This window comes from Mytilus galloprovincialis, chromosome 1 (genome assembly GCF_965363235.1).
Source record: "Mytilus galloprovincialis chromosome 1, xbMytGall1.hap1.1, whole genome shotgun sequence".
Taxonomy (NCBI): Eukaryota; Metazoa; Mollusca; class Bivalvia; order Mytilida; family Mytilidae; genus Mytilus; species Mytilus galloprovincialis.
The window spans coordinates 72,046,445-72,073,026 of record NC_134838.1 but is presented as its reverse complement, the minus strand read 5'-3'; the positions used below and the strand labels follow the sequence as shown (position 1 = coordinate 72,073,026).

The window sequence follows — 26,582 nt, the reverse complement described above, 5'->3', positions numbered from 1 at the left end:
GTTTTCAAATTAAACTTTTTTAAACTAACCGAGTACTCAGATCAGTTTTTCTTTATCGTTAAGCGGTTATTCGGTATGAAAGTTAATGTTCAAAGAAAATGTAACCTAAGAGGAACTTGGGTAAAGAAATACTGGATAGTTGGCATCTTCCGACCCCTAGTAAACAGTTTTCACAATTGGGTGTCTGTGTGGGATATATGAGTTAGGAGCCTCGTCCAGTCAGAATAGGAGAATGTCTAGATAAAGTTTCGAGATCATCATGATCATCACACGATAATAACCACGATAATAATTAATCAGTTAAAAACTATTCAATGTATGTTTTAACACACGTATTTATACTAAGTATTTTTACTTAAGATTTTGTCACAAGCTGATAGTGTGTTCGTGCTAAATAATTTAGGTTAAATTGAAATGTATTCTCTTTTAATTAAATCACAAAGTATACTGGACAATTGATCTCATTTCGAGCCATGCTGCTTATTGTTTCTCTTTTATGATTTCAATATACGTTTATATCTAACTATCAAAATTAAAAAAAAAAACCAACAGTGTCCCCAGTAAACGGATGCCTCATCCGCACTATCATTGTTTATGATCAGTGGACCTAGTTTGGCATTAAAATAATAAAGATCATAGGGAACATGTTTACTAAGTTTTAAGTTGATTGGATTTCAACTTCATCAAAAACTACCTCGAGCAAAATCTTTAACCTGAAGCAGAACGAACGGACGAGCAGACGGATGAAAGAACGTGCCAATAGACCAGAAAACATAATTCCAATAAATTTGGCATAAAAAATCCAATCAACCGGTGAATGATTTAAGTATTCGATATTTGGTCCTCACGACGGTTAACCGGTTTATCGGTTAATCGTGGACAGCGTCAATTAGAACGTGTACCAATAAAACAACGACCAACAAGAAAACGAATGTTCCAAACAGATAACAAAACCCATGAATATGGTGTATAAATATATGGGATAAAAGACGTTTACATAAAATATCTTGTTTATTATAAATATATACGGATTAATATAAAGAAACCTTGTTTCGAATCCCTTAGTATTATTGTATCACTGTATTTATATGTGTATGTCATGTACATGATTTTTTAAAAATAAAATATGTTTAAAGTAACGTAATATTGTCAAACATGACAACATGTATTTTACAAATTGATAACGTTTTTGTTAATGTCTGTGTCATTTTGGTCTTTTGTGGATAGTTGTCTCATTGGCAATCATACCACATCTTCTTTTTTATATTGCATATGGATGTCGTTTAAATGAATTGAACCATTTAAAATATGATAGTGCACATACTATGTTTAAAATAACGTCTACAGTAACGATGATTAAAAAAGGCAATATCTAACAAAAGAGCTAAAGATATCACATACTTTATTACAATTAACATTGTAAAATCTTTAAACCTAAATTGTTTGTAACTGAAAAAGCTAGATTTCTCTTTATCAACGAAAGAAGTGTTCAATCATTTATCATTAAAACAACTGTCATTTGTCCAATTCATATCCAAAGTATTACACTTCTTGTGCGAATCATTGTGAATATGATTCTAGTAAATTTTTGTACAAACATATTTCCATGTATGTGACAATTACAAATCAACGTCACATGGTGATTATTAAAAGAATTTTAAACAGGACAACAGCAACTTGACCTTTTGATCATGTATGATTTGCGCTGGTTTTAGTAAGTATAATAGATACTAATACAATTTAGAAACAATTGATCTTTTAGAAACTACAATATGCATTTATATTGTTTGTCTGGATTTTTGTATGTTGTTTGTTGTTGTAAAAAAAAAATTAAAGAAACAATACTGTGGTGATAGAATGTACACACACTGTATTACAATAAATGCTTAACAAACTGACAGCATGGTTTAGTGTCACTAAATATGATCATACAGTGAATCACTAGAATCCCCCTCAAGTAACACTCTAGCACACTTGTAACAGTATTCGTACTGGTCCTAAAATAGACAAAGGAAATTAAGATGATATACACTAATTGTATAAAAAATGATTACATAATTATGTAATCTACAAAAGAGCTGTATTTAGATAGGAGAAGAAGAGGAAAAAAGTGCTACGTCTTCAATAGTCCAAACGCTTATAAAGAAAACAGTTTTTATGGTTCAGTATTAAGATTTAGTTTTTTTAATCAAAATCGTACATCAAATAATTATACAAATTTGGTAACTCCCCAGCCTTTTTTAAAAGACTTGTAATATGTATGTATTCAGGAGTTTCTGTTGGATATGATGAAATTCAACAACTGTTGTAAAATATTTTTTCAACAATTTGATGGAATTATTATTTTAGTACAGCGTGGGTTAGTACACTGTATGTAGAACCTTTCTTTAATTGAGAAAATTGTTAGTTTGTTGGTATAGCTACTGGTCCGAGTACACAGTTATTTCGTAGTGCATTTCCTTTAGACAATAAATGGAAATACAAAAATCCCACCTGCGCTTTCTCCATAATATTTTTACAGTGTGTTGTACTACTTTTGGGACAAATTATATCAAAATTATAGAAAACTTCATCAGCTCTAACTCAAAATATGGTCCATTTTATGTGAAGGGGGGCTTGAAATCGTTTGACAGCTTCCGAAATGCTAATTTTTGACCTTTTTCAACTGGACCAAATCACTACTTTACATTATAATTCATGAATCAAATTTTTTTACAGTGTAATTTTATCCCCCTTCTTGCTACTTGAGGCATAAAACATAAATAAATAAATTTGGACGGGGTATAAAAAAAATTGACAAGTAACACACTGTCCACAGTAGGGACCATATTCGTGGACAACGAAAATCAAGGGACGATAACTGTGTACTCGGACCTACTCGTCAAACTTGAATTAAGATTACTACAGACCGTTTACCTTTGTGTTGCAAGTGATAATTAAAGAACCCTAATTATTATTCTTAAAGGAGTAGGTTCAGTAATATAGCAGTTTTACAAAGTTGTTTAAATGTAAACTTTTAGATTTATTTTGGAAGGTATAATGCCTCTGGTACATAAATATAGGCTGTTTTTGGCATTACAATGCACATATATCGGGTACTTGCATCATTAAGTCATGCTGAATTACTGAAATCTTCACAATTTCAGCTTTTGGTTAAATTTTAGACGGTTTCCGTCTTAAACAAAAGTGGCCGCAATCGTGTTCATTCTTGATATTGAAACGTACGTTGGGTTTAATGATGATACATAACATATATAAAGGTCGAGGATTAACACGGATGCGGCCACTTTCATTTTTGACAAAAAACATATGAAAAGTGACAGTTTTTGGCATATTTGATAGATTTTCTTAGTAAAGCTCGAATCGGATCGTTTTTAAAGAGTGAATCAGTTAAAACCTTTCACAAAAAGTAATTGAATCAATTGAAATAGACATTTGAGTGTTTAAAGAGTGTCCAAAATCTTTCGTCAGATGAAGTTGAAAATTGAGGCCAAAACCGACCCTTACCGGACCTACTCCTTTGCACTAATATTTGGACAACAAGGGGATCATTGTTTATATTCAATTTGTAAACTTCACTACGTTTGAGGAAAAACACCATATTCATGAACCTTGTTTTACGACCTTCGTCAATCACAGACTATAGTAACTATTTTATGAATAAATTAATGATACGGTGCACATTCTTTGAAATATCGTTTTAAGTAGAGCATGAGCTACTTGAAATTTACAAAAACATTGAGTATAAATTGAATATTAACAAAGAAAAAAATATTGTCATCAACTTTGTCTAAAGGTTAAGCCCTCAATAACTGTTTAAGTTATTTCAATGCAACTGGTGACACTAAGAGTTCTTCCACGTGACTTAACACTTACAAAGTCCTCAAGGAATTCTGGTCTCTTTATTTAAATCTCTCTAACCATCTAACTACTTGAAAAATATCAATTTCCTCATCTATCTGCATTTTTTTTTAAATCAATCGCAATGCAAAAAATAGCCCACTCTTACTACAACCATCACTGAAATATTAAAAAAAAACATTGCGTACCAGAGATTTCTTGACAACTATAACAAATATTAATTATAATCATTTTTTATTTATTATAAATATTGAATATGTAAGGTCATATTAAGTACATTTCAGTATTACAATCATTATGATAACATTATCTTTAGTATACTTTATATTAGGATCGTTGTGGTTCTTCTCACAGTATGATTGAACATGACATTTGATCTACGTTTTCCACTTCTGGGACAAACTCTGTTAAGGTAGCACAATACAAAGATTTTTTTACTTCCAATCACTAACCTTTGAAATGCTGTAACTTTCTTATGAATGCATAGAAAATAATAAAACAGGTATATATAGATAGATAAAAGATTAATCTTTTAAATGAATGCAATATTTTTATTATGCAATCATTATGTAAGCAATTATTATGTAATTAGTGGCAAAATCTGGGTAAGTTCACTTGAATGAATTTAGCTCTATCATCTCTTTAACTATACAGCCATTTTAACTAAATCTTAATCAGCACATCATGGGCTTCAAAAGGGTGTCTCAGATTGTCTCTATGGTATTCCATTCTCTCATAAATCTCTAATTAGTGTAAACATCCTTACCACATAAAAGAAGATAATGTTTAATTAGGTGTAAAATTTGTTCTATACATTCTATCTGAAATCTGAGACACCCTTTGTAGATAATGGCCATAGGAACAACATATAAAAAAATCAACCCTCTAGAGATACCTATGCAGAAACTAATTTTATTTGAAAGTGGAAATTTAGTGAATAATATTTTAGACACAGTTAACATTATAATTAGTTACATAATTGTTGCATAATACTAACATTGCATTAATTGGAAAGAGTAATCTGTTACATGTGTTAGCTATCTAAAACTACCACTTTTATAAATTGTCAAGCATTACTATGAAAGTTACAGCATTTTAAAACTTGGGAGTTGGAGTTATAAAATCTTTGTATTGTGCTACCTTAAATGAGACAGTGTAGTACATTTTGTAGTTGATTGAAGGAAACATTAGTAGCAAGTATGGAAAAAAATACTGCAAGATTGTAAACATCATAATTGAAGATTTTTGAGAAAATTCCATGACGTTCGTGAAAAACAGATGTCTACCGTCGATTCGACAACCGCCACTCGTGTAACTGGAACTGCTGACTATTTATGAGCATTTGATTGCAAGCTCGAGATCTTTAAATATATGATATTGTTCTCGTGTTTTTCTTTTAATCTCTGTGTTTTATGTTTTTGCTTCGACATTTTCTCTGTAATTTCACCTTGGTATTTCTGCTTCTTTTTTGTATCAATACTTTTGGGAGATACTTAGAGAAAAACACCAAGCACAACAAACTTGAACACGTTTGCAAAATCATAGTTTTGTCAGCGACATAGTTAAGTTATATCTATGCACTAGTCTTTATTTAAATTAATTTTAGAAGGACAAACCTACAAACTACAGTGATAGGACCTTTGTGTGATTCCCAGCAGCTTTGTACACGCTGTAGAAGATCTAACATATATTCTGGTGAAGGTGGTCGTCCAATCATCAGCAGTAAAAACTTTTACTGTTATTGTTTCTTTATTTTTCTGTTAACGTAAATCATACTAACAGGTTAATTTTATTCTTTTAACACATCATTTTTCTGATTTTTAGTAGAGTACTAAAACGACATAATAAACAAAGGCTGATAATACAATAATCTTCAATTCTTAATACAGTATGTCAGCTATCTCCGTAGTAAAAAGGTCTAACAAAAATACCGAACTACAAAGCAAACATTTAAAAAAAACAAACCCAGACACACTCGAACGACAAATATCAACAGAACAAGTAAAAGACATCTGTCAAATTCATGTCTACTAACAAATATACAAATTAATATAACGGACCCCAACGAATAACTGGATAGTACATAATAAATGCAAAAAACTGCATAAAACCTTTAATAAAATTAAGAATGGAAATGGGGAATGTGTCAAAGAGACAACAACCCGACCATAGACAAAAACAACAGCAGAAGGTCACCAACAGGTCCTCAATGTAGCAAGAAATTCCCGCACCCGGATGCGTCCTTCAGCTGTATGTATGCACCAGAGACATACGTCATGTACGTGTAGTAAACCAATGTCATGTGTATATAATTATGATTTTACATTTATATTAAAAACAAAAGCTTGTACTTACCGTGTGATTCAAAGTTAGTTTAATCTCTTCTGGTGCATTTCCTTCTCTATAATATTACGGAAATCATCAAACAAACTGCAGCATTTCTTTCTTTTCTAACCATAATGGAGCTTCCTTGATAAAAGAAACAAATTCCCTTAAAATATAAATTATAAAAAGCTTAACAGAAACTTTATATTTGCATTCAAAATTCTGAAAATAATCTTTTGTCGGTGGAGATTTGTTACGCTTTGTTTTATCAATTCTCTCGCTAAAAATATTTATGTACTTCTGTTGCTGTATTCGTAAGATATAATCTCAATGCAAATAAACTCATCATAGATACCAGGACTAAATTTTGTATATACGCTAGACGCGCGTTTCGTCTACAAATGACTCATCAGTGACCAAATACAGCTAAGGTAATCTATGCCCGAAATAGAAAAGCCTTAATATTTCAAAAATTATTTTTTTTGTAAACAGTTAATTTATAAATATAACCATGTCAATTAAAATTCAACATATTCTACTTAACTTTCCGGACCATACATCATCTCCGTTTTTTGTAGGGTTGGTTTTGCTTGGATTGGTTCGCCTGTCTAGATAAATGTGCATATTACATATTTCATATATCAAGACAGGGTTTAAAGCCATCTTTTTATTTGAAACCGAGGCTGTTCTAAATTTATAAAATATTGACGTCACCAAAATAGGAAAGCCGGTGTTTTCTCCCGGTATGCATTTGTAAATGACAACAATAATCAATATGTCAGCAGACGATACCGTGACAGATGTTAAAGAAAAACATAAGAATGTTTTGATACATAAAATTGCATAAACTAAAATCAACTGTACGCGAAATGATAAGTTAACCTACTTGAAACCTTTGCAATTGCAAAGTATTCAAGGTGCAATAAAAAATGATGCGTTGATCATGCTACCAACTGGCTATGGAAAGTCTTTAATTTTTGAATGCTGGGAAAAATAAATAACACAAAATGTATAATAATCAGCCCCTTAAATGCCATTATTGAAGAGCAAACAAGAAAGCTTGGTAGAAAGGCTGTAAACGTTAATGCAGCGCTAACAAATAATCTTGAAGGTATTTGTAATATTCATTCATTCCATTCTTGACCGCAGAGTCAGTGGGACACTTTTTAACTTAAGGGAAACTCAAGTATGAAACTGATAAACAGAGACACCAAAAATAATCAAACAGATAAATGTTTGATATTATTGTTAATACCAATAGATATCAATAAATGATATTGTATTTGAATTGTGTTCCAGTTTTGCAGAATATAAAAGGAAGAACAAATTATATTTATATACATGTATGTTAAATATATTTTATTTTGTTCTTTCTTAGAAAAGCAGCTTGCAACAGCTCATAACCACAAAATATGTTGTGTAAGGGGACAACCATTTGATATTCAGAATGGGGTTGAAATAAATAACTCTATAAAAGAAGATGTGGTATGATTGCCAATGAGACAACTATCCACAAGAGACCAAAATGACACAGACATTAACAACTATAGGTCACCGTACAGCCTTCAACAATGAGCAAAGTCCATACTGCATAGTCAGCTATAAAGGCCTCAATATGACAATGTAAAACAATTCAAACAAGAAAACTAACGGCCTTATGTGTATAAAGATAAATGAACGAAATACATATATGTAACACAAACAAACGACAACCACTGAATAACAGGCTTCTGACTTGGAACAGGCACATACATAAATAATGTGGCGGGCTAAATCTGTTGGCAGGATCTCCCTCCCCCTAACAAGGGACTGTCTTGATAATCACAAAAATAAATGGTTTGTTCTGTTGTAATTTGTAAAACGTAATCTGACTTGCAGTGTTTTACTTTTGAAAGTAAATAACTCAGCAGGTCTTTTAAGCCATTTTATAAATGCTATGCATAGTTTGATAGGGCATCAGATAATTTATAACATTCATCTTTTTTCAAAAGAAAAAATCTGTACAAAATTCGCAAATCTTTTATCTAAAAAAGAATAAATATTAATTAGATACACTTGAAATATCTGCATTTAAAGGGGATGGGGTAGGAGGGGTCCTGATCTCGAAATCCTGGGCTAAAAAAACATAAAATCCTGAAGTCTCGAATTAAAATACATTATAATCATGATGTTTTGAATAAAGGATTCCCTTATCCTGAAAGGGCCAATCCCCAAATCATGTGCTTTAAAACATTAAACACCTGATCCTAGATTATCGACAAAGGTTGTATACCCCCTCTATATTGTCTCAGGAACATTTTTATCAGAGGGCCTTAACAACATAAACATTGTAGTTGAGACAATTGCCTCATGTCGGAAATTTCAAAACCAAAAGCTTGTTTACATATAGATCAAATTGTTTCATGGTGAGCGTTTTGCAAGAAGCAAGTTTTGTTCTTGGACAATTATTTTTAGCCTCGCTACGCTTTGCAAAAGATTTTGGTCAACACTTTAAAATAGGCTAGTGACTTGGATTGATAGTTGCCTCATTTGCCCTCTTACTACATCTTATGTATAATTAGTTCAAGTACTGTTAGATGACACATTTAACCTTACAACAATGAGTTGGGTGGTACCCAATGATACCCCTGCCATTATAGCAGATAATACAGATTCTTGATATAATGTGGTCGAACAGGAACTATTGATGTGTTTATTGCTTTAATTACTTTTTTGTGTGAATTACTTTGGTAGCACTTTGAATTATCTACCAGATAATACAGAATTTAAAAAACAAAAACTGATTAGTTCAATTTTATATTTCATGTTAAAATATGTGTCTTCAATCATTTATTAAAACAAGAGTGCACCTGCTGAACTGTCTCTCCTGCTTTTCAAACCAAATGTTTAATGCAATGATACTCATAAATTAAAATTTTTACTACAAGTATTAAACCAAAGTTTAATTTTGGATGTAAGAAGTCTTATGATTAGCTGACAGTGTTTTGTCTATCAGCTCATAGACATAATTTTGAATTGTGATTGTGACGTCATCAACCTTTTCATGATTTACTCCAGTTTAAAATGAAAATTAGAATAAAATTATGGGCAAAAAAACAATAAAAAATGTTAAGCACACTTTAGTATAACACAACATATACAGGTTATTGAGTGTGCAGCACCTTTTTTAAAACATTTCTTCATAGACCTAAAATGTTACAGTCAAAAAATTCCTTACATAACATATACCCAAGATTTTAATGTCAGATAACCAAGATGGAAATACATGTACACCTCACAATCATTTCATATATAGAATATTGCTTGCAGCTAGTTATAGAAATAGACCAAACTATGAAACTTAATTTAAACGTCCAATGAAACATGAAATGAGACCAATGTCAAATGAACCATGTCATGCCTGTGGGCAATACATTGTCTTACAATCATTCATCTGTTTCTAAAGTTTATATTGAGGAACTTCGTAGTGAGATTTGGAATGTTCCCAAAACTATTATCTATTCAAAGCTGAAATGGTGTGGCGTAGGCTATGACATGGTGTCACAGGCAGACCGCCTTGAAGATAATACTAATGAGATACTTTCAGCAGTGTCTCAGTTCCATGCACCTTGCACAAATGAGGTAATTTATATTAATATAGCATTTCTTTTCTAATGTACTAAGAAATCAAACATAGACAAGCAAACTCCAGACAAACTTTTAAAAATGGAATGGATTTAAATCTGGTATACGGTACTGACTCCACAAAAGTACATAATTATGTGTTTCTATTTTCATTTTTGTCTGATGTTTTTATACATATTTCTGTATTAAATTATACTTCCATTTTTACGGTAGAAGATTTTCTTTTAATTTCATAATACGGTTTACAAGAAATGAGCATATTTTAGAAATAAATGTTTTGAAGAGTTGAAAAATAACTCAATCGTTAGATGTGCCACTCACTAACATTGTCAAACAAGTTATGACATTGACATCCAATGGTTACTACTGATATTATAAATTTTTATTTTAACTTAATGCAGTCGTAAACTCATAACCATCATGCATTTAGTGCTCTTGGCCTTGATTTAATTTTAATATTTGGCAATGGACAAAACCCTTATTCATCTTTGTACATGGATGCATACAAAAATAATAGTTTAATTGTTACAGAACATCAATGTTGATGTCCACTTTATTCAATATATTTCATTAGAATTAAACAATAAACAACGATTTGAATGAAACAGTATTTGACATGTATAAAGAAAAATTAAATGATCATTGTAAATCATTTGCCTTTGAAATTAGTTGTATAATTTTAGATAAAAAAATAATATCGCACATAACATGTCGGACACACATGGATCCATAAAGTTGCTTTTTGCCACTGAAGCTCATGGTATGGGAACTGATGCCCCAGATGTTGAAAGGGTTTGCCACATTGGACCACCAAGTTCTTTGGAATGCAAGTATTATGTCTATATAACCTATTATATAAAGGTTATGAGGGTTAAAAATTTCATACAATATGATAACAACATTTTTTGTTATAAATAACAATGAAATACTAATATAATAAAATACAACATAATATAACACTGAATACATAATTGACATGGGAGATAATCAATAAATATCATATGTAAGGATTTTTCCCCTTTAGACTGTATCTAATAATACCAACAGAACCATGGTGTTCAGAGCAGCATGAAAAGCAGCCTCAACTGATAAAATATAAGGGTAGTTATCACCCATGTACATATAGAAAACATAAAACTAAATATTTATGTTAACAGTTTAAAATATTTAAATTGCAAGAATTGTATCATAAGCACCTTAAAAATTTTGACTGAGGTCAAATACATATATATTAGACATTAGCATATTTATAAATTTATTTATCCAAATGGAAAAGTCCAATATTTCTGGATAATGCATATATTAATTAATATTCACAAGGACTTTCATATTTTACAACAATATTCAAGTGAAAGGCGAATAATTGTATATATACATAGACACCTAAAAATCCTACACTTCATCCTTTTGTGATATTCCAAATACCATAACACTTTGTGAAAAAAACATGAAAAGTCATAGGGGTCACAAGTATGTACAATACAAAAATCCATAATTTCACCTTGAGGTCAAAGCCAATGATGTATTTTGGTTACATTTTCATATGCTGATACACTAACATGCAAAAGACATGAGACTTTGACAGAAAATGAAAAAAAAAAAATTTCACTATGACTAATTGAATCCCTAGCTCCTAAAAAAATGTAGTTCTAAGATTTGAAATATGTTACATAGTGTTTTGTTTTTTCATGAATGTCAGAACTAAAAATTAGAAAAATTAAAGGAAATGATTTAACAAAAACAATAATTGTTTACTCATTTAGATTACAGACAAACGACGGACGCAAAGTAACAACATACGCTTACATGACACGTTGAGCAAATTCAGCTAAACAGCTTGTTGCCACTTACCCACGGACTTCTGGTGCAAAGTGACAGAGTCGTTATAAGCAAAAATTAAAAACAATAAATTCAGCCATTCATTTTCAACATAAATCACGATAAAAACTTGCATATGTTATATCATATATATTGGAAACACAAGTAAAGCCTAATAGATCAAATAACCTATTTATTTGCACAAATCAAGTGAGCATGACATCTGGAACTACAGAATAAGCTCAATCTTTTTCGTGTTTCTTTCTCACAGCCACCCTGATAACTGCAGTGGACAAGGCCTTGGTCACCATTTAAAGATAGCAGTTGTACTACTTTCATGACGTTAACCTCAATATTCTCTGGTATGATCAACATTGTCAAATTCTTTATCTGAATCTATTCGATTTGATTTCGACTCATTAAACCAATTATGATTCAAACTTTTGTTTCTTTTTTATATCAATTTTCGGCATTATTCAGCACAACTCCTTTGCTATTTCTACAGTCCATCGCACCTTGGTTTACTCTTTGCATTGGTATTATAACATGAGTCCAGTTTCTTAATCTTTTAATCATCTTTAGAATGAGCTGTTCTTATCAAAGGGCAAAGTGTATCAACTGTACAATAATGAATAATTTTGTCCACTTTGCGAATGAGTTTTTCAATTCTGCTGCATTCAAATAATAATTTTTGAAGAGCTTAATTTGGCTTCCTTTACATTACTATTGCTCTCTCTTTATCTTACGCATGTGCATACCGAATTGTTAGAAGATTTATTGTTATTGATACACAAGTTAAAAAGTTCATCATAGTATATTTTTTTTCTACACTGTTTTTCATCTTTATACCTTAGCTTTGACTTTTTTTGAAATTTTGCTTATATATTTGTAATACAAAAAGTACACTTCTGTTGAAAGTGTATACCTTTAGGTTTAAGTCATACATTATTTGTAATATTTGTTTAAAGGGAAACGATTTGTTGAGAACATCAAATAGGCCAAGGTAGAATAACGATTTGTTCAAGTTATCTTTTTCTCAGTTAAAATTGTACTAGTAATTAACGTAACGATACCCAAGTTGCACCGAGTACCCAAATTGAACCTTTTTAGCAAAAATAGCATTGGACATCTTACAAGATTTCCTAGAGACTACACAATTTGTATTTTTATGATTTTGTCTGTTTCCGTTTCTCGTACGTTGAATATCCGGTGTGTTTCCGTTAGGCATCCGTTACACGTCTTTGTTATTCGGTCAGTACATCAACGGACTCCCAACGGATCACAATTTTGTCAACGGATAACTTTTATTTTCATCCGTTAGGCGTCCGTTCGTGCTATCCGGTAAGGTGTGACCGAGGCTTAAGAAAATGCATTTACCAAGTCAGAAATATGACAGTTGTTATCCGTTCGTTTGAGATGTTTCAGCTTTTGATTTTACTGTTTGAATACGAACTTGCGTTTTCATTTTACCTCGGAGTTCGGTTCTTTCGTTATTTTACATTTTGTTCTCAATATATTCAGCAAAGGGCTTTGATATACAATTATAAGTTGCTCTCAATAGACCTTTCATAGTTATATGAAAAATCTATATGTTGTGCCATGATCATATTTTAAAAACAGAGGCAATAAACAGATAACACGAAAGCACTTTTTATAGGGAACACCGTCATAAATAATGATGTTATCACTAGACAAAATGAAGAATAACATGCTTTTTGACAACTTTTCTGATAGCCTCTTGAGACTTGTGTACCTTTTTTGCTTGGGCAACGCCCGAAAAAACGAAAGACATAAAACAGTTTATAAGACTAATACAAAAAAGTAAATGCATTGTTTTAATATTGACCTAATATTGTCATAAATACACTTAAGGGAGTTCGCCTCTCAGTTTCAGAATAAATGACTTTTTAAAACACTAGTTTATATTTACAGGGGGGTTAATAAAGGAATCAAAAGACCAAAACAAAAATGTATAAATCAATGTGTTTGTTTTCGAGATATATGCCATTGGTATTTTGGCGGGAAAATGTTCTCTCTTGACTTTAATAGCTTTATCATTGTTTAAGTTCTTTAAAACTATTAGAAAAAAATTAAAATTTCACAAGACTTTTACAGATGGCTTATTATTATACATGAAAAAGATTTATAGAAAGAAAAATGGGGCCAATGGGCAATTTTTTTTAAAAACATTCAAATGAATAAAACCAGAGGATTCTATTTCTGACAAAAAATCCAAAACATGACAAGCAAACATCATTAAAGCGGTTTTTCTCTCAGAAATAAGAAAATTTCAAATTTTAATTTATTGATTGACATATGCATTATTGATTTGATCGTAGTCGTTTGACACAGGAACTGTTTGTTTCGTCAAATCTTGATAAGTTGATGCATTTTCCATTTTCATAATGACATCATAATGCTGCTCGTTACTACAAAATACAAAAAAAAAAAACATTTTCTATATCATTACCATTTAGAAATGTCATACAGGACTTACATGCAATCAATATTATGTATTATATATACATGTATGTACAATACATTAACATTACAAAACATATGACATTAATGTGTTCAAGATATAGAAACGAGAGGAAAACCAAAACTAGGATATAGGTCGTCAAGTTTTTCTCATGTTTCTTAGCAGTTGCAAGCGTCAAGGGAGAATGTTTAGAACGACACAATTGCATAAGGTAGCTTTCATAAGCTCTTTACAAGGCAAATTAGCATTTTTTGACAAGTCAAATTTATTCTTTTTATTTTGCAAATAAAAAACTTGACGCTGAGGATGAAAAGTGCTTACTTTAGTTATCAACTATTGTTTTATATAATAACATTGTATTGTTAGACTATAAAATAAAGCGTACAAACAATAACTATGAACGTTTAAATAGAAACAGTTATTCAACATAGGAGCAGGATTACAAGACACTTAATGTGCATCGTTTGTTTATGTAATATATACGTGATTCTCGTTTCTCGTTTTGTTTATATAGATTAGACCGTTGGTTTTCCCGTTTGAATGGTTTACACTAGTAATTTTGGGGCCCTTTATAGCTTGTTGTTCGGTGTGAGCCAAAGCTCCGTGTTGAAGGCCGTACTTTAACCTATAATGGTTTACTTTTTAAATTGTTATTTGTATGGAGAGTTGTCTCATTGGCACTCACACCACATCTTCCTATATCTATTTTTATTACATATTTTAATGTTTTCCCCAAATCTCTTCAATCATTCAAATAGACAATTAAATGATTTGCTTTCACCCCGTTTCTTTTGTATTTTTCGTTTTCGAATTTAAAGTTAATACTAGCAATATCAAATAACATAAAGATTGTAATTGTTAAACATTTACTAGAGTTATTATATAAAACTTAAATTCAATTATATTCTGAAACTTATTGTAAATATTTAATATGTTAAAGCATTTTTATTTTTTTTTTTAAAACGTTATAATTCATATTCATCTCTATATCATTCAAATAGACATTTGTTTTCACCACGTTTCTTTCTTTCTTTCTTTCTTTCTTTTGTGTTTTTTTTTCTTTTTCGATTTTGCAGTTTATACTAGCTATTACAAATAACATTGGTTTTGTAAAATATTCAATAGATTCTTCATATAAAATATAAATTCAATTATATCAAATTTGATATGTTAAAGCATTTTCTTTAATTTCTTCCAGTAAGATTATAATACATCTCTTTTACAATCAAATAGATACAGATATTTCCTAAGAATTTCTTCATCCATTATGAGATGCTTTATATCCTTCGTTTTCGTGAGAAGATTAGAGATTTTTTCATAGGAAATGCGACTGTGACAATTTAACAGTTAATCAAATATACATACCTATTTGAATGTGAAGTGTCTAAACCTTTCCTACTTTCTGTAAAACAATGTAATATTATATAGAGTAATTGTCACGGAAGATCCAATACGAAAAGACATTTAGAAGTGCAAAAAAAAAAATACTAGGAATATCTGCTTCGATTCTGAGAACAGATCGCCATTCTTCAACATTATTCTTAACCTAAAGTATAATATATTAAGCTGAACAATTGCAATATGTTAAAAAGAAGGAAACAAAACAATACAAAATAAACAAACAACACCGAGAGTGCGGCATTTATCAGGAAAGCACAATCCTAAAACTCAGCAGCAAATGTTGTATACATAATCGAATATGCAAGACGACACATGAAAAAAACAAACCACGACTTTGTAGGATAAGCCGAATGGTATTTCGCGCATTGGTGTCTGGACCATAGATTCCTCCTGATTATCAAATCCGTCGACGGACAATTTAAGCAGAAATGCTATTAACTTTGAAATGCCTCATGTTTATTTCTCCTCTACACTAAAATCATCGTCTGCCTATTGCTAAAAAGCACGTGCTCGCTTGTAACACTGTTTTGATGAAATGCTGTCTTTTCCCAAAATGTATTCTGATATTTATAGTTAAGATACCTTGGTTTTTCAATATTCGTCTTCTTGCATTTCTCACCATCCAAACTATAAACAGAACAAAACACATGCTGGCTGAACCACCTATGAAGAACCCAAATCTGATCATTGCTGATGATTCTGCTGAAACTGAAAACAATATAAACATGAATCAATACACAACTAGGCTAAAATAAACGATGCATATTTTGTCATCAAATCGGATGTCGTCATCCACAAATAGTCAACAGGTCTTTCAGATACATACAAAAAGAATCAAATTCACCAAAGAATACACAGTTAGTAATATGATCTCGAAATGGCATGGGTCCTTTGTTTATATTTCTCTGCATTCCATTGAAAATAAAACAAGACTGATTGAAGCACGTCCCACAGAAGTAGATATAGTTAAAACAGAGAAAGCCAGATACACATTATAAAATGAATAAGCTAGAAGTTTATATATATAAGTATATTGGACATTGCATTAATGATCACATCAATCACCTTCGGTAGTTGATGGGATTTGTTTCTGCCCAACCTTGAGGTTTAAATGTTGTATTTTGAAGAACGGTGTTTTTTCAAATTGCCAGTCCGATTTCAAACTATTTTGTTTAGTTCTAACAATTTAAAAGTATTTGATATGAATAAATAACACGTCAGAAAGTGGTAACCATTTTTTACTTAATTATGTTTTTTGAGCCCCATCATAAAACAATTGAACACTATCCAAGGTGATTCACCAGATGGTAATCGTTTGAAGCAGAGAAAAAGTTTGAATATCCATGGGGGTTCATATTTTAAATTTGGTATTGTGATCCCGGGGTCACTTTTTAGGAGTAAAAAGGGGAGGGGTAAATACAATGTATAACACCATACATTGTAGGTGTTCCAGATGGTTCACACTTGTCATACCCTGCTCCACTAGTAACTCCGCTGTGTTACTAATTTTATAGCTAGCAAAAGTGATTTGCTCATAAAATAATGTACAACACAAATACTGAACTCATAGACAAATTGAAAAGGGGAAGTTTAAAAAACTGACAAAATCAAACGTAATCAATCGACGGAATAAGTGAAAAAACATCTGCCATTTTCCTGACTTAGTACAGGCATTTTCAGTAGGAAAAAGATTGTTACAACTAGTTTTAAACAGATGTAGCTAGAGAAAATTGTAAATTTCACGAATGGAAAGCAAAGACATTCTTTTATGTCGTTAAGTTAAGTCATCAACCAACCCCATTGTCAAGTTCTAGACGTTTGTCAAGATATGAGGTAGACACATCTGTATCTGTCCTAGCCATTTATAGGTTTGATGGGATACGTGCGTTCAACATAGCAAATACATAGTGAGTGAACATAATCTACTAACCAGAAAGGTGAAGTTTAGAAAAAGGAAACTTCAGTTCATGCTTTATAAAGCTTATATAAGTCTCATATGAATAAAGTAACACTCCATGTATAACCAGGGCACAAGTGTTTAGCAATAGTATAACCTACATTGATAAGACTTATTTTGACGAAAAACGCTTCAGACATACTAGTTTTATAAGACATGTAGCTTTTAATGACTTTTAACAAACAACTCCAAAGTTGTTTTTTACCTTGATCACACGAGTCACCTCCCCATCCCTTTTTGCAGCCGCTAATTGAACATTCACCAGTAAATATGTTGCATGTTGTGTTAAGACAATAACACATCTTATTACAATTAGTACCAAAATGCCAAGCTTCGCACTCTACAAAACAAGTTTTGAAATCAAACACAAAATAATAAAAAAATATATATATATATATATATATATATACTATAATCATCAAACCAAAGACATTTTAACATGCAATACTATTTGATAATATGAAGATATTAAAATAGAATTACATGAAATATACCCAAATGAAAATAGTTTTTCCAAAAGACACAATTGTCAGCTGGTACTATCACAATCTGATATAAATGACATGTACAAATACAAATATAAGTCACATTTAATGTTTCAACTATGAGTAAAAAACCATAGCGTATGGATATATGCAGCTATAAAAGAAACGGAAAAGACACATATGAAACAATGTAAACCAGAAAACGATAGGTTTGTTTATTCCATTGTAAATTCATACATAAACCAACGACAACCAATGACTTTTCAGAGCTGGAGTTATGTTACATATTTGCATTTTCAATTTTTAATGTAAAAATGGAGATATAACAAAACAAATTTATGCGACTCAAAAACCGCAAGTAGGCATATGTTTTAAAAACCCAAATTATGTTTGATCACGTTCCTTTAATTGAGAATGCATCCACACTTTGACACTGCTATGCACCGTGGAATCTGGGTAACTGTTATATACTAAAAAACTTTCACATCATAATGAAGAAGTGTACTATGCTACTGCTGTTGGAGTTTTTAATTCCCCGAGGGTATCACCAGCCGAATGGTCAGCACGTATGTGCTGACATGAATTATTATTGATATGATCATATTTATATTTAGTTATTTATTAACTGTTTACAAAACTTTTTAATTTTTGAAATACTAAGGCTTTTTTACCTCAGGAATATATAATATGTACCTTAACTATATTTGGCAACACTTTAAGGAATTTTTATCCCCAATGCTCTTCAACTTCGTACTTTATTTGGCCTTTTTAATTTTATTATTCGAGCGTCACTGATGAGTGTTTTGTAGACGAAACGCGCGTCTGGCGTTAATACAAAATTTAATCCTGGTATCTATGATGAGTGTATCTACAACCTTTCAGATTGATGTTTAAAAAGTGTAACGCAAATACTAACTCCAATGCGAATTCCGTTATCAATCAACGGAACAAGTGAAAAACAACTACCCTGTACCTGACTTGGAAAAGGGGTTCTCTGACGCAAACGGTGGGTATAACCTGGTTTTACCTCAACTTTAAAGAAACGGATCCTAAACCAAAACTTAATCCTGATAACTGACAAACAAACGAACGGTTATCGTACGTTGGTGACATACATACGTACAGACTCAGACAAAAATCCACAATGCCCATATCATCGAAGACATCAATACAGAATACAATGAGAAACGTTAACCATGCTTATGACTTGCATAACTACATTTAATGTCTAACATATCTAATTTGAACAAATCAAATTGAGAAAAGAAATGGCGAATATTGAAAAAGACAACAACCCGACCAAAAAGCAGATAACAGCTGAAGGACTTCAATGGGACATCAACGCAGCAAAAAAAAAATCACGCAACCGGAGGTGGTCCATAACTAGCTCCTTAATAAAATCATGTACTAGTTCAGTGCAAATGGACGACGTACTAAACTCCAAAACATATAAGTGTACTAAAATAAAAACATAAAAAACAGCATATAAGACTAAAAAAGCCCAGAAGTAGGACAGGCGCAAACATAAGGCGGGTTTAAACTTCTTTTGTGAGATCTCATCCCTCTCCTTCATCTCCAACCAATGTAAAAAAAAAAGAAGTAGACAGAAATAATACGCACATTAAAATGTAATTCAAAAGAAGTTCGAGTCTGATTTCAGAATAGGTAACAAAAGAACCTTATAAACAAAAAAACAATGCTACATATATAAAGAAAGGACTACTAGCAGTTACTGACGTCAAACTAGACCGCAATCAAACTAATTGAAAGATTATGTCTTCATCATATGAATATCAGGCACAATCCCTTCTGTTAGGTGCTTAGTATCATACCACCATAACATATACTAGTATGAGAAAAACATAACCCGTATCATGCTAACAATATGCATCGTTCTGGACTTGTTTAAAGTAGTGACACTTACTTTCATTACAATATGTTCCATACTTGTAGCCAGGTTTACAAAAACTATTAATTTTGCAAACACCACTGATATGATTACATTCATTATCTATACAGCCATGACATGTATCGGAACAATTCAAACCAAAGTTTCCGTTACTGCACTCTGAAATATCCAGTTACAAATGTAAATGTATGGCTAACGCTGACGTTAGCGACAGATATACCAAAAGAAGCACGATAACTAGATGTCTGAATATACATTACGACTAGATTGTATTGAAAAACATATGAAGATTTCTAATGAAAAAGGTCCGTTCGTAGATTATCTCTTTCTTTGATTTTCTATCACATGCAGTAGCTTGTGGATAAATTTGAAATCGCCTTTGAAATGTGTATGTTTCTGTCATGTGTACGATAGAGGTGTTAGAAGTTATGTGCCGGTGGCAGAAAAGGATGTCATTTGGATCAATATCTCAACAAAAACCAAAAATCAAAAAAATCTCTGTGTAGTGATATTGGACATGTTTCTATTTTTACAAGTGACCGAGATTAACCAATTGGGTTGATTTGGAAAGTAAGTAGAGGATAAAAAAGACAAATGTGTGAAGACTATAAAGCTATAAAAAGTGTTCAAAGTATTTTAATTTTCAAAGGACCTGTGTTAAAAAAGGGAATTGTTACCACGAGGGGTCGCATCACGAAAGGATTTGCGGGGAATCAAAAATCAAAGAAGAAGTAATCGCACTTCGTTCCCCGTAAAGTTAATGAAACATGTGACAATGTAACAGCTTCGAAACGAGCTATCGTACATATCAAAGTTTACGATATGGACTAAGTTAAAATTTTAACATTACCGCTTATGGAAAATCAATAAAAGAAGTTGACCAATTTGTGTGATTGTCGTATATAGCTAGCTGTAACTCATAATGTTCATCAACAGGTAGAGTGTTCCACATCAGAGCTGCAAATTGCTTATCAAAACCAAATTATCAAATAAGATAACTTACTGCAGTACATTCAGTACAAATACAAAACTATGCTTGCAGTCTTTTCAGAACTGTTCAGAAACTTTTCAGACAAATCATTATGGAAAGACAAATAAAGCAATCTTTGACGTTGATGTTGACACGCGGACAAATCTACCGAGTGAGCAATTTATTGGAACAGTGAACTTAGTTTTCTATGATGTGTATCAATTGTTTATAACTGATGATGGTGAATTTTGTTTTTTCCTTGGAAAACATAAATTTATCAAATATGGTCCGATTGGGTGGTTTGATTTCAAGTTTTAAATCTAAACCTACAGTTAAAAATTGTGCTATATATGATTTGAATAGCAGGTTTTTGCAAAATATCGAACACTACATCCTCAACATGGCAGCTTACTGAATTTAACAAGAGATATCATGTTTATATCTACAACTTTCCACTGGGAAATCGAGAGCGGTCGAAATTTAATAGTAATTTCAAGTATCTTTCAAATTAATACCAACCAAACAGATATTAATTTAAATACGCAAACCTTCTGTGCAATTTAATCCTTCCCATCCTTTCATGCACCCTGATTTACATTGTCCCGTAACGTGACCACAAGGTGATGATAGGCAGTTTGAAGAGCAGTCTCGAAGACACTGACTACCAAATTTACCTTCATCACATGCTGTTAAATGAAATAAGAAGATTATACTTTATCATGTTTATATAATTACTTTCATTTTGTCAATGCCACATTGTAAATAACCCATTTGTTTTGTAAGCATCAATAATTTACCTTTAAATACAAGATAACTTTATGTGCAATAATGCATTTTATACGTTACAGCTTTGTGATTAATTTTTAGGATAGTCGATTTTCATCTCAATCTTAAACTGACAAACTGGCACTAAAGAGGAATCAACAATAAAAAAATGTATCAACTATTCTTACAGTCTGCTAATCAGATTACCTGAATATCGTAAATATTTCTGATGGCCTGTTTTCAAACCAATACATGAAGGATATTTTTTTTAAATCTGGAAAATTGAAATTTCCAAATGTCCATCAAGGTGAAAATAAGAGTATTGAAAGTGTAAAAAAGGGGGTGTACGAAATAACTTACTAAATTGTTAGAGCAAACGGCAAAAAAGGAGTGAATCGTTGAATATTGCAATCAATAAAAATCTATTTGTTCTAATCACTCCAACACTTTATCAGGGTAAGGTTAACGTTTCATTAAAGCGGGTTTCGTGTATTCAAGTATATTGGTGTACCTGGAAAACCTCATGCAGGTATGGAAAGCCAGACATTTTCTAAAAGAAGAGCATTTGCCATATGTCTTAAAATTGACTGTAAAAAGAATATCACTGATAAAATTACTTATCACTATATATACAAATATATCATTTTTTCTGTCGTTAAAGAAGCACATACAAAAGTGCCTTTTGGTGATCATAGGATGATAAAACATTAATACTCAACATGCATTTCAGCTATATATGTCATATTACCAAGCCTTGTTAAAAGTAGTATAAATATAACTACTTTATGTCACTCTGCGTTATTTAGACATAATGAAACTGTTACCTCTGTCACATTTTTCACCGATCCAACCACTTGAGCAACCGAACACACAGTTTCCGGTTTTTAAATCACATGATCCTATACAGTGATCGGGACAAGTCGATTCACATCTATCTCCATATTTCCCATACGGACATCCTGCAAGTAAAGTGTCGTATTTCTCATGGTTGTCCTTTACACTATGTCATTGATTAGAGATGGTTCACACGCAATGTCGTGAATTCGAGTTTTTTAAAACATTTTCAATGTGTGAATTTGTGTTCTATACATAATTGTTTCACATGCTAGAATTGACGTTTTTACAATTTTATTTCCTCGCCAACTTAAAAACAGGTATCTTGTCAAAAAGAGTGATACGTCGTACGTTGAAAAAAATCACTCTTAATCAAACAGAATTCTCTAAAACTGACAGTACCAAGATGATTTTTAACTTCTGATTGACAATCTATTTATAACGTTTGGATGGCGATTTGTAACAAACAATCGGATGACTTAATTCAAGAACTTCTAAAGAAGAAGGAACAAACTTAACCTTATCAGAACTTGCCATGCACTTTATGACTGGTACAAGTTGTGGAGCTTGATCTACTTACCTTGCATGAGCACATAAGATTACCAACTCTTTTGTGGGGTCCGATTGTGTGTAGCGTCACATTCTCCAAGTTGTACTGGTACAACTTATGTAATCCGACACACTGGGGACCAGACAAAAATGTCGGATTAAGCAAAGTGTCGGAATACTCAGGTTTTTTCTAAAGGGATAGGTATATTTTGTGACCATAAACATGTATCGGTTAAAGAAGGATGTTGGAATACTCAGGTGTCGGATTATGCAAGTAACACTGTAATTGCCTATTTTCTTCGACGAAGGATTTTTTTGTTTCCCCCCTGATATATTATGATTATCAATGAAATATAAGATGGTATCAAATTTGTTCACCCTAATCATATACAGGATCTTCTTGCTTTATGTCAGAATGGTTAGAAATAGCGTACTACACAAATGTACTTAATTTGTAAATTTTACATACTTACCACCAATCTCGATTTCACAAATATCAATCTTTGAATTTCCATTCAGAATGGGCGGTATATAAATAACATATTTGCAAACAGCAAATACGTCTATGTCCTCGTTAACATACTCTGCATTGTATAACACATTACCATCAGCCCATGAATCAGTGGTATTTGAACAATACACTTTATGATTGCCGGCTATGGTAGTATTGTCTGCAAATAAGATGTAATATAGACCCTAACAATGATTGATAAAAAACAGTTCACAATGAAAAAAAAAATACTCCAAAAGAAACGTCCATATACATGCATAGATATAGAGTTTCAGACAGACATTTGTTGACACATTTATCATTCTATATAACTTTATTAGTTTAATTGCTAAACATCGATCTTTGAATTTCCATTTAGAATGAGCGTTTTATAAATAACATAGTTGCAAACAGCAAATACGACCATATCCTCGTTGTTATACTCTGCATTCTATTACACTTAACCATCAACGCAGGAATCGGTAGTATTAGTACAATACACTTTGTGAATGCCGACAGAAGAATTCATGTCTGTAAAAAGGTAGGTAGGATAATATTTTCAAAAAGGGCATTTTAAACATTGTTAAAATCTATGTAATCAAATTGTGAAAAAGGTAGGAGTTAAGGGATACTACACGGATTAAATAAGAGGATGCAAAATTTCGGGAAAAAATTCGAAACCACGAGCAGCGAACATCCTTCAATGAAACTACAGTAGTAATGAATATAAAAAAAATATCAAATGATTCGAAAACACAAAGTGAAACGTCTATAAGTATCGATACAACTTTGAAAGTTGGCTATAGAAACATATTGACAAAATTGGCAACATATTCGTTTTGCAAGTTATATTGTTTTAAATGCTTCACGTTTATGTACATTTCGTCTATGATTCGTTTACATATCCTGGTTTACGAGAATGCAAATAAGCAACCTTCATCTCGATTAAGTTGACACTTTTTCGAGTATTTTATTAATCTGATCAATAAAGTCATTACCCAACTTTCAATATTTATTTCCTCCAGTTTCTTTTAATTAAGTTAACGCGTTACTATTTTAAGGACTAGGTAACGAAATTAATATATTACTGCATGTCCTTCCAACAAATAATTCTGAAATGTATATTAATTCATAACATTATAGCCCACCGTAAACACTACCACACTGTGTAACGAATTTATCTTACCGAGTATCCTACTATGTGGCTTTAAGACTATTGTACATGTATGTTAAAGTGGTCAAGTCTTTAATATACAGAACCTATTTTTATTTGTCTATACCATAAACAACTTATTTTTCCTTTAACCACTTATGTTAACCATTATTCAATAGCTTTTGTGTCTTTTAGAATAAAATTTCCTTTTGGCATATTATCCTGAATATGACAATATCTTTCGGGAGCTTTAAGTGATAAACAGTTGAGACATACATGCATCATATTCCTGTGATAATCGTAAAGAATATATATAATGCCATGCTTTACGACATGTAGGATATAAACATACTTTTGAAAACCAATCCCAAGATTTCTATATTAGTACTTTCGTATTGTCAACATTTTACACCTAAATAGAATTACAAAAAGGAGCTTTAAGCTCTTAAATATAAAATCTCCTGTCAGCGAGTGAGAAAAACAAAAAACTTCAAGAAGACTGCAATCTACAAGTAGGTTTAAACTGCCCAAAACACAATCATTGATAATCATATACTTAAGACTTTCATAAACATAATGTTTATCATTACATTCTTTTAACCCAGCGTTGTCATTTAATAGAGTTGTATGCGACTGTCGTACAAGTAAGAGGTTTGGATAGCGATAAAACAAGATTAAATCCACCATGTTCTGCATAAGAAAATGCAGGTACCAAGTGATGAATATGACAATTATTATCCATCGTTAAATGTGTTTGAGCTTTTGATTTTTTCAATTGATTAGGATAATATAGTTTTGAATTTACCTCGGGTTTTAGTAGATTTATTGGTTTACTTTTTACTCACCCCCAAAGAAAAGATACATTCCTGTTATGACAATTAACGATTCATTTCCAATCTGTACATACGAATCCGAACTGGTTGTTACTATACTGATGCAGGAAGTGGTATTTCCATCGGTTAATACATTTGTGAATGAACTGGAAACAGTAATGCTTTGTTTTACAATTCTATTGTACATCGTGTTATCTGTAATTGAAAGTATAAAATAAATATTTCAAAACTATGTTTTATAAGAAAACATTAACATTTGTATGAATAAAATGTTTTACTTTTGTGTACTCTTATTCTACATTTTTATCTTGACAAATACGAAATTTGTACATTGAAAACTTATAGACAGTTCAGTGTAATAATACAACTTGTATGCTAATTCCATACACTTCAACATCTTGCATTTTTGTATATGGTTAGCTGTAAAACATATTTTATTTGTTTTATATATTGTATTAGGAAGATCGTAAACATGGTGTATGTTATAACACTAGATTCTTTTCATCATTTTATTAAAAAAAACTGTTTTATCTACATTGACAAAATATGTCGTTACTGAATGCGTCATTGATTGAGTAATAGAACAGCAACAACGCAATAATAACAAAACCAGTGTTTTAAAGGAAATTACTCTTTTGCAATGACGCATAACTGCTGTGCTTGGAATAAGTTATGACTTCGTAGATTTAATAATATTGAGTAATTTATTTTATCCATTATACCTACATAATGTACAATATCTCCCGCCTCGTCCAGGTACACATCCCTTTGTACAAACAGCTGTTTTTGGATCACACAGTCCGTGAAAACACTTTTGTACATCACAACCCCAAATACAGGAGCCATTATGAGGAAAGCAGTGATTGCCTATACATTCATCTGGACAATCAGTTGTACAATTGGGTCCCCACGTACCTTTCCAGCATCCTAAAATTACAAAAAAAATATATATATATAGATGATTTCGAAACCTTTTCTACTCAATCAAATATCCAGTGTAAAAATTATGCTTGTCTGTTGTGTGCAGACATACTTTATATGTCTACTAGTACATTTTTACTTAAATGTTCACTTCTTCTGAATTCTCCCGTTTTAGCAGTTGCTGGGTTTTAATCATTCATATTTC

General features: G+C 31.5%; 1 protein-coding gene across 1 annotated transcript; it reads right to left on the bottom strand.

Annotated features, from left to right (window-relative positions):
- Window positions 1-1,916: 1,916 nt before the first annotated feature.
- On the bottom strand, window positions 1,917-26,377 carry LOC143077878 (uncharacterized). The gene is made up of 11 exons (XM_076253193.1): window positions 26,183-26,377; window positions 25,469-25,651; window positions 23,454-23,651; window positions 22,422-22,556; window positions 21,381-21,518; window positions 19,878-20,021; window positions 17,674-17,808; window positions 16,094-16,219; window positions 15,476-15,512; window positions 4,214-4,265; window positions 1,917-1,997 (listed from the first exon to the last, which is right to left on the bottom strand). The coding sequence occupies exons 2-11, from the start codon at window positions 25,641-25,643 to the stop codon at window positions 1,917-1,919; spliced, it is 1,221 nt and encodes a 406-aa protein (XP_076109308.1). The 5' UTR covers window positions 25,644-25,651; window positions 26,183-26,377.
- Between the last annotated feature and the right edge of the window lie 205 nt (window positions 26,378-26,582).